Source organism: Poecilia reticulata, chromosome 2 (genome assembly GCF_904066995.2).
Source record: "Poecilia reticulata chromosome 2, P_reticulata-male-v2, whole genome shotgun sequence".
Taxonomy (NCBI): Eukaryota; Metazoa; Chordata; class Actinopteri; order Cyprinodontiformes; family Poeciliidae; genus Poecilia; species Poecilia reticulata.
In genome coordinates this window covers 37066995-37085761 of record NC_088831.1, presented here as the reverse complement: position 1 = coordinate 37085761, position 18767 = coordinate 37066995, and the positions used below count along the sequence as shown (strand labels likewise).

The following is an 18767-nucleotide window of genomic DNA, read 5'->3' as shown; positions in this document are numbered from 1 at the left end:
TACTCACACGTTGTATCGTTGCCAGGTTGTGTGTCTCATTTATGGGAGTCTGGTTACACTGAACATAATCACATCATAACAACATACCGTAGCTTTTGTTTTGCTCTGTTTTTGTTCTATTAAAAGTGCTTACAAAAGTGTGAATACCTTGAACTATTTTTGTCTTGAATTGATTTAAAAGCTTGGTTTCTAATGTAGTGGCTGATGTGCATATCTTAATGTTTTCTGCCTTTTTGTGTTTCAAGGTAATGAATAGCAACAAGGCTGACCAAAATGTTGGACTATCAGAATCATATGGAAGCCCATTTCCGCCATGAAAGAAAAAATAAAAGACCAACAGGAAGTCATAGTTTCGACTTTCTCATAATTGTGACTTTGAAAGTCGAAATTATGACTTTGAATCTCATAATTATAACTTTCAAAGTCAAATTTATGACTTCGAAAGTCGAAATTATGACTTCCAGTTGGTCTTATTTTTTCTTTCATGGCGGAAATGGGCTTCCATAGAATCAGTTTTACTTAGTTGTTACCAGTTACAATTTCCCTTGCACCCTTGTGAAAAACATTTAAAAAACACACAAATACAATCACTATGTGTTATGCTGAATAATATGAGTTAATACAACATTTAATTTCGCTTTGGGATTAATAAAGTATTTTCCAGTGAATTGAATTGAAATAAAATTAAATTCAGACAGAAATATCTACAACTATCAAAGATCAGGCTAAAATATCAAAATAATCACACTCAAACATTTCATTTAACTAAATAATGGAATAATGAATTAAAATTGATCCATGTGTTGGTCTTTAGGCTTTCTGAATAGATGTAAGGCCTCAAATTCATCATCAAGTGTGAAATCAGGGGTCTGGTAGATGTCGCCTTTTATGTGACTCTTTTTAAAAATCTTTCTGTTAAATCAAATAATTTGGTACCAATAATTTTGCGAAACGCTTTTACCGTTTGCTTCATCCTTTATTTCTCTCTTACTAATAAGTTGCTCCACTGGTTCTCCTTTAATGAGATCTAAAGGCGGTGGACTGGACTTTTTCTAAAATCTGAACTTTACTTTCTAAAATTGTTGGTTTTGATGAAATTTAGTTTGAAGTAAGAACTGATACACCACATATTATATAATTGTAACTGTTTCATCTGCAAACTTCAAAATATGTCACCCTGTTCAAAGAAAAATGTCTGCAATTAGTTTAGTAAATACAATAAAATTAAATGATAAAAGTAGCTAAAACTATAAAACACTAGAGCATAAAGAAGCTGATTGGACATAAATTGAAGTCAAACTAAAACCCAAAAGAAAAAGTGAGTTTCAGATGGGAATTTTAAAAAATCTATTTGTTTTGCAGAGTGAATGCTGAATGCCAAGAAACACACCAGACACGTCAGGATTAAAAACATGGGGACATTTTCAGCAAGTTTAGGTTGTAAAACAACATCCCAACCTTAAAGCATTTCTCTGAGCACTTTCTCTAAATGGAAACAGTATATAACATTTGCCAACCTATGAAGACTTTGTCGTTCACCTAACCAACAGGCAAGAAGAGCATTAATAGAGAAATTGTAGGAGCTGCAGACATCCACAATTCAGATGAGAGAAGCTGTAACAGGACAGTTGGGCAAGCCACAAATCTGGCCCTAAAGAAAGGCACAAAAAATTTCTACAGTCAAGGTTCATTCATATTTAGGCTGTAAGTGTGGTTTTGTTGTGTAAAATAATATTACATGTTGATTTTTTGATTATTTGTATTCATTTCTGCATGTTTTGCAACAAAAAAAACTAATAAATGATTCCATCTTGACATTTGAGATTTGCCAATGGTCTGCTTTATATACAAACATTTAAAGTAACAACCGTTCAAATTCTTTTTTTGTTTTACTAAATCTTAAGATATTTTTAAGATTTCAAGTTTAGAAACCGAACAACGCCTCTTAAATCCCGTCCTGTAACATACTCCGCCCCGGGTTTTCACGGTAATCTCGTAACGTCACAAGTAGTACGTGGATGCGGAAGCGAGCAGCCAGCTGTTACAGGTTGACATCAGGCAGGTGTTCTGGCACAATACAGCTCCTCAGTCAACATGCTGAAGGCGGTCATTTTAATCGGAGGTCCCCAAAAAGGTGAGAATCCACCTGCATCCTGTCCGGTCTCCATAGTCGGTGGTCTTGGTGTTATTGAAGGGAAGCTAAGCTGCTAATGCTAACAAACTGGCTGAGCTTGTTTATGTGACTGACGTGGCTTAATCCGAAAACACAAATCAAGACATCTTTTAAAAATGTCTAATGTCCACACGTCTATGCTCTCAACCTATTTAAAGCTGAAGGAGAAACTCTTTTGAAGTTATACTTGTACAAGATTTATTTTTCCATTATAATGGAATAAATATATCCTATATTCTCCCACAATGGGGACATTTCTGTGCAATAGCAGAAATATGTCAGGCAGTGTATGTAGATTCACTCAGAAACAGAAATATATAAAAGCTCAATAAAGAATTAAAGGGCAACATTTCAACATAAATGCTGTGTAGTTATAAAAAGAAATGCACAGCTGATGATGTGAACTTTCTAATCGTAGTGAGGAAGAAACGCATCGTTCTGGATCAGCTGCAGATGTCTGATTGACCTTTTAGGCAGACTGGTGAAGACACTATTGCAGTGATCAATGTGAATAAAGATAAACACATGGGTGACGTTTTCAAAATCATGTTGGGACATTAGTGCTTTAATCCTGGAGATGTTCTTCAGGTGATGGAAGGCCAACTTTGTAACTGTCTTTGTGTCTATAAATGTTCAGGTCTGACTCCATCAGTACAACCAGATTTCACACCTGATCGCTCATTTCTAGTTATAACAACCGAATCTGTGTACTCACAGACTCCATATATATTTATGCTGACTCTATATTGTTCCTCTTTAGGTCCAAAAGTAACGACTTCAGTTTCATCTGAAAACAGTTGAAACTGTCACTTTTTTACACACTGACTTTTTTTCTCCTTTCTTTCTGTGCATCTGTTCAGTGCTGGTAAGGGTTCAAATGGTGACATCGTAAAGTAGAGCTTGGTATCATCTGTGTATTTATGATAGCTGTTCTTATTACTTACTGTAATTTGAGAAAGTGGGAGCATATAAATATTAAATAAGAGAGACGCCAAGATGGAACCTTGGGGTACCCCTGATGGGATTTATGTTAGCTCAGATGAAAAGTTACCTGTTGTCACAAATAAGTATCTGTTTTTTAGATAAGACTCAAATCGGTCCAGTGTTGTACCAGATAGCGATATTTTAAAAATGTGTTGTTAAACGTAATCTGGTGCTTTTTTTTTGTTTTTGCTTTTCAGGGACAAGGTTCAGACCATTGTCTTTCGAAGTTCCCAAACCATTGTTCCCAGTGGCTGGTGTCCCCATGCTTCAGCACCACATTGAGGCGTGTGTCAAAGTGAGTGCCTCTCTCATCAGTCCCAGGTTGTGTATAGATGTACAGTTTCATCTCAATAAACTAGAATTTGTGAATTCTCTCAATTTTGAGAGCCCAATAAATTGCATATATGCGCACTGCAATGCAACCTGAAATTATATTCTTTTGGCACTGATCAGTAGTACACCAACTACTAATAATAGTGAAATAATTATTTCTAAACATTGTAGATAATGGTGATAGCTTAATGGTGCAATTATTCATCTGTTAAATTATCTGCATTTTTACTCACTGACTTTAATTGGTTTTAGTCATTTAGGTTTTAAATTGTTCTTTTGGGTCCTGTATCCTCAGACTATTGGTTAAAACCTGTACGTTGTTACATAACTTTACAAAGTGATGCAAAAACTGACTACATCTTTCCTTTTCTGACCCAACTCCACTTTGTCAACGAGGTTTGTTGAGCCTTAAAATTATCCATCTTTTATTTTATTCTAGAGTTATTTAATTCAAGTCACAGACAAATTGTTATACCTTTGAATTTAAACCTTTCTTTACCAATTGAGCATGTTGGTAGGGAAAACTCTTTATCCATAATTATCTGGATGTTTCTTTTGACAGTCTTTGTTTTCTTTCAAATTATTTTTTTAGGTACCAAACCTGAAGGAGATTTTGCTCATCGGCTTTTATCAGCCAAATGAAGAACTGAACCGATTCCTGTTTAATGCGCAGCAGGAGTTCAAAATGTCCATCAGGTGAACAAGAGAGTTTTTGTTTTCGTCATTAGAGAAATGCAGAAAAAAAAATTTTTTTCTTTAAAACATGCTTATCATCTTTTGTTATTTAAATCTATGGGAAAGGAGAAACTTTACAGCTCTAATGCACCAACATTGCCAAACAATTACAGCTATCTCTTTGTTCTCCACTCTGCACTGCAGGTATTTACAGGAGTTTGCAGCCCTGGGCACTGGAGGGGGCATTTATCACTTCAGAGATCAGATCCTGTCTGGCAGTCCAGAGGCTTTCTTTGTTCTGAATGCTGATGTTTGCTCAGCGTTTCCTCTCACAGAGATGCTCAACTTCCAGAAAGAGCACGGAGAGCCAAGCAGTTTTGTTATTCTAGGGACAACGGTGAGATTTTTATGATTAGCGGGCCGCTGTTGTTTTGCTCACTGTTATTAAAACTTTTCTGTTAGACTCTTAATGTGAAAACTTCTCGACTCTCAGGCAAACAGGAAGCAGTCCATGAATTATGGTTGCATCGTGGAGAACGAGCAAACAAATGAGGTATTCACTGCCCCTTATCTGGTCCACCTGGCCATTCATCCGTGTTTAAACTGAGAGACTCTGAAAATGAGGCTTTAATTTTTTGTGTGTTTTTTTTGTTCAGGTTCTGCATTATGTGGAAAAGCCCAGCACATTTGTGAGCGATATTATCAACTGTGGCATTTACCTGTTTAACCCAGAGATCTTCCAGCACATCGGCGCCGTCTTTCAGAAGAACCAGCAGGACATGTTGCTGTAAGTTGCAGCACTTTTCTCTTTCATGAGGGTCTGAGGCTGCATGTGAATACCATCTTCTCATTTCTTTTATCCTCTTCATTTGTTCACTTTTTTCCATTTCTTCCCTTCCACGCCATGTTTTCTGTTTCCTTATCCAATCGTCAGCTATCCGTACGATGGGTAAGTTGGTATGTTTAGGCTGTGTGCTGTGACTTTAGAACAACTGGAGTATGTGGCGAGCTTTAATCCACAAAAAGCTGCGATAACAATGGTTTCTGTGTGAATGCTTGCCTAAAGCACCGTTTTCTAAAGAATGCTTTGTGTTTGCTGTTGAGACTTTTGTTTATAAGGTGGCCCTTTATTTTCCTTTTGAGTAATTTACTTCAAATCAGAGAAGTAGAAATCTAATATATTTTTTGTTGAAAAGAATCCATGAGTCGAATAGATTTTTTTTTTCTAAATAACAAACTCTCCTGGATTTGTCTGGATATTCTGTCTCCACCACCTGCTGGTATGTTTGTTTCTTCCTTCAAACGGTTGCCGTCGCAACACTTTGATACATTCAGTTAGTTGGCTTTAGTTGGCCTGAAAAATCCGGTAGTCTGTGATCCTTCAGCTGGTGCAGTTGTAAGGTGTGTGATCCCCCAACAGCCTTAGTGTGAACACCCATTTTTATCTAGACCTCCTAAACTGTCTCCTTAGCTTCAGAATCACTGGCAGAACCTTGGAAAATGTGATATTTTCCTTCCTGTTTAGGTGTTTAGTCAAGAGGAATGACCAAAAATGTCATGTGAACTTCAAAGTGGGACAGATGATTTTAGTAATCAAGTATTCTACCATTTTTTCTAACAATCAGATTGTACAGATTTTTCATACAACCACACTGTTTTTGTATGCAAATAAATATTTCAGTAGCTTTTTTTAAAATAATAAAAGAAAACATTTAGTGCTGAAAACTCAATAAAACTCATTCCTCAGTGAAACTGAACCGGGTGAAGATAAAGCTGTTCCACAAAGTTGTTTTTATCCTAAATGCAAAACGTAGATATAATTCATACAATTTTGGCTTATTTACTGCTCTGAATAAGATGTTCTTTCAGCAAATGGCCTTTTTTGAGTTTGTATTCTCCTGTTTACAATCGATTACTAAATTAGTTGACGATTAATCGATTAATCGTTTCAGCCCTACTTCAAAGGCTTGAATGAAACGATATAATAAAGGTCAAATGGTGTGAATACTTTTACATACATTCTGGACTTTAGTATTTTTTATCATTATTTATCTATAACAACCAAGAGAGATAAACTTATACCTCATGGTTTAACATGTTTTACAAAATGGTTTAAAGGTATAAAATGGAAACAGGAACTGGCAAAGGGGCAAATTGACCTGGAGTGCATTTGTTTAGTCTAGAATAATATTTACAGTGTTGGAGTCGGAGTAGGTGAAACTTTGTTACTGATCCCGTTTGCCACTTTTTGTTGTTGTTTTACTCTTTAACTTTTGAACATTTTACCGTCCTTTATGAAATGCCTGCAGCTGCTTACATATGCTTAAACACCACACTGCTCTCACAATGGTACACAAAGGACATTTAGGAAATCTGAGGAAAAGACAAAACGCACCATGAATAATTCACCTGCTAACATCAATGGACCTTAACTGGAGCGGGTGCTGAATCAGCAAACTTTGGAGCACATCAGAGATTCTTGATAGAAATGAGAAGGCCTTTACTGCAGTCTCTCAGGGATTGCTCTGCTTCTTCTCACATCCACCCTTCTCTTAGTAAGTCTTCGATTATGGGTCTGATCCTTTAAAATATTCTTTTTCATCAATATTTAAGACTCTGTTTGATCTTTACGGTCTTACAATGCACCAAGTTGGATACCCTGATTAATATGGAGAACGTAAACTCTTCTTTAAGACTCTTTTTGGGAGGGGTTACCACTGAGTAATTAGGTTTGGTTTCACCACTGAAGCCATCAGAGTCTACATGCCTTTTATGTGTCTCATCTTAAACTGCGGGTTATTTGTTAAAGAAAAGCTTCTTTCGGAGGTATCTGGGTTTCTGGGGACAGCATATATGACGTAGATGTAGAGCAGGTGCTCCATGTACCGAGGCTAATAGCAGGTTTGATTCCTAACCTTGAAACCTTTGCAGCATGATCCTTTTCTCTGATTGTCTGTTTGATTCTCGTCAATAAAGATTTTGTACAACAAAATCTTAAAATAATTTAAGAAAAACTCGATAATTTTGTTAATGGATTGTTTTTTTTGTATACAGGTTATGTCTTAGAAGTGGATAAGATATGTTTTTTGTTTTAAGCATTTGAATATAACAATATAATTGAAGTTCCTGTACAACCTGCAGCTGGATTTGTTTGTTTATTTGGATCTCTATTCACTGTTGCCATGACAATGTGGGGTCCATATCATAAAAATAACATTTATAACACAATTTATATAACAATAGTTTCAAAGCATATTGATTCAAAAATGTGCAATTTTACCACATTACATAATAAAATAAACAGGACTCTCAAAATCTTTAGCATTTGCTTCACTTAAAACAGGTGAAGAGTTTCATGTTTTCATTTCTCTAAAAATGGCCGCCTTTTGTCCAGCATTCGTTTTGCATGGTGAAAAGAGTAAAACAACATTTTAAAGCATGCTTTGTATTAAAAAATGTGTAAACTGTGGTTGATTAAAAAACAATATTTCTAAAAAAAAATAAATAAATAAAAAGCATTATCGGGTAATTTCAACCTAAACCTTTGTGCATACTGATAATATGTATGTATATTGAACAGTTCAGTTGGACTAATTGTTAGGTTATTTTTTCCTGAATTGAGTTTAGAGTGACATCTTCTTCTTAAATTGTTGTCAACACATCGGTTCCTGGAAACTGATGCCACTGTAATGTGTTCCAGCACACAACCCAAAGCTTTACACTGCATGCTTCACGTCTCCTTTGCTTTTTAGCGATTGCTTTATATCACAACATGCATGCTTGTCACAGTTACTGTCACAGTTTTAGGTCAATTCCTTTAATTTTCATGAAGACCTTTAATGACATAATGCCATGTTTATTTAAGGTTTTTAGAAAATTCAAATGCAGCGATTGTTTTGGAAACATTCTGTTTTTGTGTGGGCACACCTTGAAAACTGTACCATTAATTTATTTTAAGTAGCTTGTGCAGAAGAAATTAAAAAAGAAAACACTTGAGTGGGAAGGGCAAAAAAACTGCCTTTAGCCCAAATGCCCACATTATCCCTAAGCTTCATAAAGTCTTTTATTGATTGATACCTAAACTTTTGAAGTTCTCGGCCTCATTCTGACGATCTGTTTGGTGCAGAGAGGAGCCGACCAACGGCTGGCAGAGAGCAGAAGCCATCAGGCTGGAGCAGGACATATTTACTGCCCTGGCCGGACAGGGCAAACTCTACGTCTACAAAACCCTCAGCTTCTGGAGCCAGATTAAGTCTGCAGGGTGAGTGAAGCATTTTTACCTGCCGCATCACAGACGTCGTGATCTTTACCGTTGTCACGGCAAATCTGGCAGCCCACTCAGCCGTGACTCATTCAGACGAGAATCTGATTTGTTTCTGCTTTTGTTTGCTGTCAAACTATTTTTGTTCCGTTTCACAGGTCTGCGATTTATGCCAGTCGATTGTACCTCAATCAATATCACACAACTCACTCTGAAAGACTGGCTCCTAATAAAGAGGGAGGACCCAAAATAACTGGTACCACTTATAAACTTGCTGTACATCCACCCCAAAAAATATTGACCTGTACACGTCAACTCACACTCACTTTCCTTCTGCCCAGGTAATGTCTATATTCATCCCACAGCCAATATTGATCCCACTGCTGTGGTAAGAACTCTAAATAGAAACACAATATCTCTGTTAAAATGTAACAGTAGCCAAGAAGACATGAAACACAGCAGAGGCAGACTTAGTCATCCCTCTACTTTACTATTGCATGCATTTCTAACACTTATTGGACTAAAACCTTCTGGTAGGTGATTGTTGCTTATTGCTACAAGTTGGCTTCATCTGCTAAGTTTCTTTCAAAATCTCACTTGTTAGACTTGTTTTTAAAAGCAATGCGATCGTGGTTCGCTTGATCGAGGTCAGAGGTCAGAGGTGACCAGTTTGTTTTCCCAAAAAGTCACATGAGTAACTTTGATTGTTGTTGAGGGCTTCCTCATTGTCCTCTACTGGTAACAGTCAGTGCAACTACACATAAATAAACTCCAACGTGCCTCACTGGCAGCTGAAACTTTATATTATGTGTCTGTAAACAATTGTCAACAAATGAAATATGTGCAAATTCTTGTCTTTTTTTGTATGTTTAGTCTAAAAACAGTAATAATGTTAAATCATTTATTTATTTGTTATTCTATATTATTTTGAGCAATGCTACTAGTATCTGTGGGGAGCATCTGCTGCTGTCCAGCTGACTAAATATTACCTTAGTATGTAAAATGCAAGTTCATCACACATGAAATATATTAGGCAACAGTTGTTGCATTTGAATTTATTTGCAGATATGTCTATAAAAGTCTAGATTATTTTCCTTTTTGTCAGCTGCCTACGTTTTCCTCATGATTCTGTCTGCCTCTGAGATAATGTGTAAACTTTTACCATAGTTGTGCAATGAACTGTTGAAATGTTACCCTGCCATGTACCTTGTTGTGACGAGTTTGGGTTCTTCTTTATTTCTTTTTTATTTATTTATTTGCTTTTGTATTTATTTTTGCAGTTAGGTCCCAACGTCTCAATTGGAACTGGTGTTACCATCGGCGCCGGGGTCAGAGTTCGAGAATCAATCATTCTTCATGGTGCAAACCTACAGGTAAGCCATTCTGTGCACTGAACTCAAGTGAAAATGTGTTCTTTTTTCAATGTAATGTTTTCTTACTCAGTATAAATGCTAAATGTTGCTTAATATTAAGGTGAACTTAGAGCTAAAGATGAGACTGTCTTTATATTTTTAATGCCAACATTATCCATCCTTCGCATCTGACATCCCTAAAGTATATCATCACCCTCATCTGTCTCCAAAAATATTGTTGCCACTGCCTGGCACAAAGATGTCATGGTTAACGATTTTCAGGCTGCTGTAATTTAATCCCATGTCTCCTGTGAAGACCGGGGGACATTTAAACTGGATTTATTCCACTGGAGATTTATTGGTTTTCATTGCATAATGCATAGAAGGCCAGATTCTTAGTTGATGTATTCCTCTAAATAAACGCTCCCTGCTGGATATCTCAATGTTATTTCACTGGATATCTGAAATCCATCGATGTTTTAGTCAGAGTACAATCAGCTGTTAATTAATTCTTGATTACAAATGATTGTTACCTTGTTGCGTCTATTTTATGATCTCATTTGCTCTTTATCAGGATCAGTGCTGTGTTTTGAACAGCATTGTGGGATGGGATAGTACCATAGGCAAGTGGGCAAGAGTAGAAGGAACTCCCAGTGACCCAAACCCAAATGATCCATTTGCAAAGATTGACAGCGAGACGCTCTTCAGAGATGGAAAACTCACACCTTCTATAACTATTCTTGGTAAGCCTCACTGAATCTCTGTGTTTATGACAAGATATGACATTTACTACCTGTCCCAGACACAAATGAAGTGGAGGACTCTGCTTCCTAACTAGGTGTAATCTCTAAAGGCTGGTTGCCTCAGATTTTATTTCAGTTTGTCAGAGTAAATTGGGCTGTAGGAAAAAACGCTTTCGTCAAATGTTTATTTTTGAAAACCGCTCATCGTTTAGCTTCTCCTTCACAACGTTCTGTTGGTCTGCATGGCTGCGTTCACACTGCAGCTCGAAGTGACCCAATTCCGATTTTTTGTCAAGTCGGATTTTTTTCCAAATATAGGCAACATGTATATGATCTCCACTGTGAACTGCAAACGGCCTGAAGGTGTCCCGCATGCGCAGTAGAGGGCGCAATAGCGTCAGCGTTCTCAGTGTTTTGCCAACCGCCGTAAAAAGAAGAAGTGCTCAGTGTTTGTGGAAGTAAACGTGGAGGCTAACGGTTCCGTGGAGGCTAACGGTGGAGCTTAGCTTACGATCTTGAAGTTGTCGTCCAACTGGAGCAACATAGTCACTTCAGGCTGCAGTGGGAACGCAACCTGAGGAAGTGAGTAAAACTTTATTTAGAAAGCATTTTTCAAGATCTAGAAATTACAAAAGGCTTCATTATAGGCAATAGTGCATAAAATCCCAAAAGAAATTACTAAAAAGCAGATTAAAAATATATTTTTAACTACCTTTAGGACTGATGACAAGTCAAGTCCAGAGACACAAAATCAGAAAATCCCAATAAGTTAAATTGAATGTGTGGTCATGTGACAAGATGTGCACTGCACATTAATGGTGAGTCGTTTTTAATAGAGCAAAGGCCAGAACTTTTTAAGGACTGCATCCAATTTAAATTTCTCTTATCACACTGACTCATCACTGGGGTAATGATGAGTCAGTGTGATGTGTAATGTTTTTGTTTTCTGCACAGGATTTAAAGCTTTTCTTTCTCCTCAGGTTGCAACGTGACCATTCCTTCTGAGGTGATCATACTGAACTCGATTGTGCTCCCACACAAAGATCTGAACCGCGGCTTCAAAAACCAAATCATCCTTTAGTATCTGCTTCACTTCTGTTCCCGTCGACACTGAAAGGCTGCTGCTGGCCAAGCCCGGCTCTGATGGAGAGTTACTGTACATAAGATGTTTAAGATGGATATGAAAAGCCTTCATTAAACTGTTTTTGAAAAATACGTTTATATATTTTTTCTTAAGAATTTACGCAACACTGGACAGCCACATGCATCTCCATTTACCTTGAATAATGTCATGCCAGCCAATTCAATATATATTCTTTTATGCTCTTTCTTCTCTTGGCAATTTTCACTTGTCAACCTAAATGTGAGGAGTAATTCTTTAAAATAATAAAACAAAACCTCTGGGAATTTAATGCAATCACTTTTTTCCAAAACATTGATTGAAAGCTTTTAGTGGCTTCCTTGTTAGACTCGTGAAATTGACTACCATCAAAATAAATCAGCAGGATTTAAGACTTGCGCTGCAATCAAGTAGCATCGCTTTTCTAAATGTGGACTTGCTCCACCTCTGCATACTTAAACAGTGCCTTGGCAATCACTGGAGAAGATGCTCCAAATTATTCCTCCAGCTTCTTTAACATTTACTTATTAAGCCCTTGAGCTCTCGTGATCACTTCAGCAGTTTTGTTCAAATTAGTGCAACGAGAGTCTCTATTAGAGATGAAGATTTTGGTGCTGCTGCAGCTGCGTAATGATTTAATCATGTCTGTTAATGTACAGTATTTTCCTGTGTTGATTTGAGGTTTGTTCTTCTGAATTGGCTCTCTGTTTTCTGCAGTTTGTAGGAATCTCATCAGCGCAGATGAAACTTAAACGTTAGAGGCAAAATTAAAAATTAGACTTCCCCACAATTGTGGAATTTACTATTTACACATGAAGTTTGATGAAAATACAAATATAGAGCAATTATCTGTGATGGGGAAAAAGCAGGACAATTGTCAGTTTTTCCTTGTTGCAGAATGAGATTCTTAAAATATATTTTACAGCATTTCTTTGGTTTTTGCAAACTTTCTCTTCAATCAATAATTCCTTATTAAAATTGTATTCACTTTTGTAATTGGCAAAAAGAAATAGATTTTTATATATTTTACAACTGATTGTTTTGCAATCTTCTGATGGAAATGTCTGCATCCAAACAGGAATAATGCAGGTGGATCTCGAAGTTAAAAATTATCAAAATGGGTGTGAATTTCTGTAATTTGTTTCAAATGTGAGCTACTAACTGTTACATGATAATGAAGGTCAGAGGTCTGCAACTTGTGGCCATAAAGCTGCAAAATGTTCTTTAAACCTTCAACAGTGGCTACTTATAACTTTGAACCAACAAATGTTTTAAAATATGTAATGACAAACTCAGCTTTTAGTGATTTATTCTGAATTTTATGGAATAATTGCATCATTGAATTTTTAGTTATGTGGTTTTTTTCTTCTTTTAAAAACTTTTTCACAAATCTCAACATCACATAGAAATATGTATCCATCCTTTTTTGCAAAAGTTATTTTATTAAAGGTAAAAAGGTTCTTTAACTATTTTTCTTTGGTAGATATTTATTAAAAATTATACTGTGTTTTTAAAGTTAACATTTGCAGCTCTAAGCTAGTTTTATTTACCTAGAATGGAGGTAAAAATGGGTTTTCGGCTTGTCAAGGTTAAAAACCCATGGTGTAGTAACTAAAAAGATTTTTTTTGTTAAAAATCTATTTAGTTTTGGTCCTATGTGATGTTCTCATTTTCTGATCAACTTTATTTCTGGTTTCTATTCACTGTAATCAATAAATCGTAATCATAGCAGCACTTTAAATGTGTCACTCTGTTTCATAGGTGTATCGATGTTTCACTTGTTGAATTAGTGAGGTAAATGTCATTTTCAACAACGTTTTAATTTATTAAAATGGACACATTATGACCAACTTTAGTTGCATCATAACTTCATTTGTTACGCAATGAAAAGTAGTCAGTTCAAGACCCTTACCATAACAGCAGCCTGACAAATGTCTAACTGGGCAAAATTAACCCATAAAAATATCTGTTCACTTTATTTTAATACAAACTATGATTTATCTGGACACTCAATCTTGATACATGAAACATAAAACACATCAGAGTTTATACATCTTGTCATATGTATTCCTTCATGTAGGTTGCTGCATATTCTTCAGATTTTGTCAATAAGTATAATTTAAGTGATTAATAAATGTATAAACCATTTGCAAGATCTGTCATTTTTTGATAGATGAAAAATATATATATATTGTGAACTGAAAGACTTTTCACAGACTCTCGATATAATCTGAGCTTAATAAATTTTTGCAAAGAATAATGAGCAAAAATCTACATAATTCTCAATATGCAAAACTTGTAGAGACATAAACCCAGAAAGTAATAAGAATGTTGACTTTGTGAGTCTTAAATACAAATGTAAGGCCGACTTGTCAGAGTTCTGTTTATAATAAATTTGTCAAAAAACATTTATTCTAGACTGCATCTTGATGTAGCTGTTGACACCGTGAAGGTTTAAATCCTGGCCTTCATGTGTTTTTGCTGGGATGTTTGTAATATCTTACCTCATGACGTCCCCAACCTCCCTGCCTATGGCTGCTGCAGACGGAAACACTTCTGCTTGTGACCTTGAATTTACTGAGTTCAGACAACTGGCAGGTGTTTCCTTATCCTCTCGTTTCTCAATTATGCTCCGATTTATGTCAGTCTATTACATAAAATAAATTTCAGGTCATAAGAAACATGAACATGGTGAACAGACATGCTTTCATGGCTGACTTTAAAAAAAATCCCCAAACAAAAACGGAGATGTTTGTGAGTTCAGCAGACAGACATGTCTGCTTGGGATGATGGTGGAAAGATAAATTCAGCACCTCTTTTTACTTGCTTCCAGGCGCCGTGTGAGTGTGTGCTAGACTACAGCTCAGGAGGTGAACGTACAACTGGCTGCAGGCAAAGGTCCAGGGATGCTTCCACTCGAGAGGACAGGTGGAGGGTTCCTGTCTGGATACAGAGCGGCTGATAAGGATGATGACTCACAAAAGCCTACAGGAGTGACAAATGAGCTGTCAAATAGAAGCCGACATTTCGCACTGCTCAGCTTCATATGGTACAGAGAAATAACACCGGACTGCCATGCATCACCGGCTAAAGATAATCTTTTGTTAAACTGTCCTCTGAAATATCTGAACGTGCCAGTTCCTTACAGAGGTGGAAAATAGACATTTGTTTCTACCCAGCAGTTGTGGAGGAAGGCAAAGAAAATTACTGTCTTTGATGAATGCAATGCACCTTCAAACTGAAGAGATATGATTTCAAAAAGCTTCTCACCCATTGGGACTTGAACGAGCCTCCATGGATCAGACTTTACTACCTGACTTTCTTCTCTTGATGCACCCCGGTGTCATCTTGTGTTCTCCATAGTGATGCACACAAACCATATCATCCAAAAACAAAACCAGACTGAGCTGACAGGGCCGCCGTCCTCCATCGGTCTAGTCCAAGGCTGAATCTTTTGTGTTCAGGAGAAACAAATTAAGAGACCACTTTAAATTATCAGTTTCTCTGATTTTACTTTGTTTGAGTGAACTGAACATTGTTCTTATGGCCTACTGACAACATGTGTCTGATAATGCAAGCAAAAATCTAGAATTTACAGTATTTGCAGAAAATGAGAAATGGTCAAAATAACGAAAAAGACGCAGTGCTTTCAGACCTCAAATAATGCAAAGAAAACAACAATACTAATGTTTTAACTCAGAAAGAGTTCAGAAATCAATATTTGGTGGAATAACCAGGAGGTTTTTAATGAGGTTCAGTGCAGTGGGCTCTTCATTTTTTAAAGAGCTGGAGGCGCCTTCACTATCCGTACAACGGCAATCAGAATAAGCTTTACATTTTCATCAGTTTTAGCTATAGAAGTTCAGCTGGTTAAGAACACGGGCCAGCCTTCACTAAGCATGTTTATCAATAAACCTTGGTTATAAAATGGTAATGGTAATGATAACATAAATGAAACTGGCCTCTGCAAACTCGAAATTCAAGAACACATTGAAAATGTCTTTCCTGGAACTCCAGTGAACAACAAAACGGTGAAAACATGAAATAATGGTGACCCTTATCAGGAGAGGTCAGCCTCCTACTATCACCTCAAGGGCACATTGGATTTCAGAAAATGGCTCAGAAAGACGTCTAAAGCACTGCAGGCCTCACTTGTGTCTGTTTAGCTCACTGTTAGTGAAGGTCAAAGGGAATCCATGGCAGGGTTTCAATACGACAACAACTGGTGAAAAATAACAGACTCATCTCAAAACATCTTGATACTCCCCGAAACCTTTTGGAAAATATTGAGCCAAGAGCAGAAGGTTTGCCTCCTTGTATATCTTGTAAATCTGGCATTAAACTCACCAACTATTGATTTCCAAAGAAGAAAATCATCCCAACAGGGAAATAGGATGTTGGTAGCATGATAGTCTGGAGCGTCTTTACATGTGCTGAATATCAAGTCGGTCTCTGGACGGCTCAACAAAACCCAAAATTTAGGTTTTTGAGTGACCTAGTCAAAGTCCAGCCTTGCATCTGATTGAGATTCTCAACCATGAGCTTAAGCTGTCCATTCATGCTCGAAACGCAATTAAAACAATTCAGCAGAGCAAAAATTTTGATATAAAGGATTCATTCCCTGTTATCTTAAACGCATGAAGGCAGTTGCTGCTGCTGAAGGTGGAAAATGAAAAGATTTGCTTTAGCATGTTCAAATAAACTCTTTCTTCAGTCTGAGAGGTATAATAACTGAATCAAGATACTCTGACATACGTTCAAATTTCTGCCTACTAGTGTTTGTGGTCCTCACAGCTTTAGATAGCAACAATATGACGTCTTCCTGAAGGTGAACTGCTAAAACCAATTGTTTTTACTGGACTCTGGCATTAGTTACAGAAGAGAAAAATGTATTTTAACTCCACTGTCTGTTTTTCTCTCTGTATACTTTGGCAACTGGAACGTAAAGAACCAGAGCCAAGCCAGAATCTGAGCTCTGAACACATCTTAGTTCCACTGCTCAGCAGACTAAACCTGCATAAACTCCCCTGTTTTTGGTCAAACATCTCTTTAGCAGAGGATCACACACACACACACACACACACGCACACAAGTCTGAAATGAAAAACCCAGGCAGAAAAATGTGTCCGCCCACAACTCCTCCAACAAAAACGTGGCTATTTTTATTATTCCTGCTTACACAAAATGTTTTAATAAGCTTCTTAACAGATGTGCTTATAATTTGTTTTATTGTAGAGTTTATATTGAAATTTTCTTCCATTTTTACAAATGGAAAAGGATCGCAGCTCCGTCCTGAAGGATAATAACAAAATGGAGTTGAGATTTAAAGAAAAAGGAGGATATTTTTGACTAAGGCAAAAGTAAACAAGATTAATGCAATTAATCACAGCAGAATTAAGAAAAAGGCGATTTTGACTGTGCATAAAAGAAGCAAAGATTTTCACATGTACCCATTAAAAGCTTCACATTAATTTTGATCATGTAATTGCTTCTCTTTAATAAATGTGAAAAAAACATGTTTTGTTTAATCCATTCTGGTTCAAATACAGAACAACACACAGCCTTGTGGTGGATCACAAGCTGCAGAGAAAACCTGCTTTTTGGAGCCATTAACAAGTTCCTGATACTTATCATCAGATTTCATGGTGCTTTTCTGAATCAGCGGATTTCCTGACTCAGGATGACATGTTAAGCACAGGACAATCATTTTCAATGTGGCTTTTCCAGAAGCTTAATATTATTCTGCCTTAACAGGATTTGATGTTTGTGTGGGATCATTGTCTCTACACCTAACTGAATCCATGATTCAACCGGTGACTTCTGCACTGGAAAGTGTCTGGACTGTGTCTGAACATCCACCAATTTCCTTTGATTTGATGGTGACTGCTTGGGTAAAACTGTTTAAATTTGGTTCCAACGGGGTTTTTAAACAGAACATTGATCTCAAACACACATCAAAGCTGGCTGTAGGATTTAAAGAAATGACTACCAGTGAGGTTTTTGCAAAGAAGCCAACCACTTTCACCAAACTCTTTCAATTTTGCAGAGATGAGCCAATTATCCAGCCAGAAGTTTGTTGCAACTAGAAGTTTGTTGGTGGTCGCAACAAAATTCTACCCATACAGAGATTTTATAAAAGACAGATTTATGAACCTTCTATTTTATTCATGAAAAGGGAAAAAATAAATAAAAAATATGAAGAAAAAGTTCAATACTCATTTGTTACATATAGAGCAAAAACGTTTAAGCATTTTTTTCAGTTTTAATTATTGCTTAGTAAGAACCTAGAATTTAGTGTCAATCAATTAAAAGAGATATTTTAAGCAGAAATGTCATTATTTAAAAAAATGACTGACTCATTTGCACTCAGTACTTGATTTTGCATAATTTACTGCACCAACGGCGTAGCATGGAGGCCATCCGGGTCTGAGTTGACTTGACTTCTTGATCATCTGCAGTGTAAGGTCTGCTGTCTCTCATTGTCCTCTCAGATTCTCTGTGGGCCGGTTTGCTGACCGATTAAACGCAGCAGCAACACGGTGACTGAACCAGCTCTTGGTACCTTTGTGAGTTTGGTCAGGTGCCTTCACCTGCTGGAAAATTGAATTAGCATCTATATAAAGCTGCTCAGCAGAAGGAAGCTCGGTGTGCAGCGCTGCGGCCCCCTGGGGTTCTGCACTGGGGCTGCTGGGTGGGTCCCTGAGGCCATCGTCTGCTCTTCTCTGGGGAGCAAAGAAGAGCAGAGCAGCACTACTGAATGCTCACACACACACACACACACACACACGCACACATGTTTGGATTCAAGTGTTAAAAGACACACTTGATCTCTGCCTGTGGTTGGCACTAAATTCATCTTGCATTAATTAGTACATTGTAGTTTTCAGTGATGTTGCTGCATTGTGCGTCACTGTGGGGTTTCTTTTCTCTCTTTCTGCAGGTGTAGAAACATATTTCTAGAGTGTTTTCTTGTTTTCTCTTATCCCTTTTCTCTCCTCTCTTATTTTTGTGCCACACCTCTCTGCTTTTATTTATTTTTTCTCTTTTACTGTCTGTGTCCATTGAATTTGAAATAAACCCAAAGCTATTTCTAATACAGTATTTCATATCAAGTGGAGTATTACAG

At 36.9% G+C, this 18767-nt stretch overlaps 1 protein-coding gene across 3 annotated transcripts; it reads left to right on the top strand.

Moving 5' to 3' along the window:
• Positions 1-1988: 1988 nt before the first annotated feature.
• Positions 1989-15022, top strand: gmppaa (GDP-mannose pyrophosphorylase Aa). 3 transcript variants are annotated; one of them, XM_017303752.2, is made up of 13 exons: positions 1989-2134; positions 3355-3452; positions 4083-4186; positions 4370-4562; positions 4659-4718; positions 4822-4952; positions 5100-5114; positions 8292-8426; positions 8585-8682; positions 8768-8814; positions 9707-9799; positions 10353-10521; positions 14475-15022. In XM_017303752.2, exons 1-13 carry the CDS (start codon positions 2095-2097, stop codon positions 14483-14485), a joined length of 1194 nt encoding a protein of 397 aa, XP_017159241.2. In that variant the 5' UTR covers positions 1989-2094; the 3' UTR covers positions 14486-15022. The 3 variants fall into 3 exon arrangements, with proteins under 3 accessions (XP_017159241.2, XP_008401416.1, XP_008401421.1); XM_008403194.3 differs by lacking the exon at positions 14475-15022 and adding an exon at positions 11502-11736 and having other exon boundaries at positions 1990-2134; XM_008403199.3 differs by lacking the exons at positions 5100-5114; positions 14475-15022 and adding an exon at positions 11502-11736 and having other exon boundaries at positions 1991-2134.
• Positions 15023-18767: the final 3745 nt, after the last annotated feature.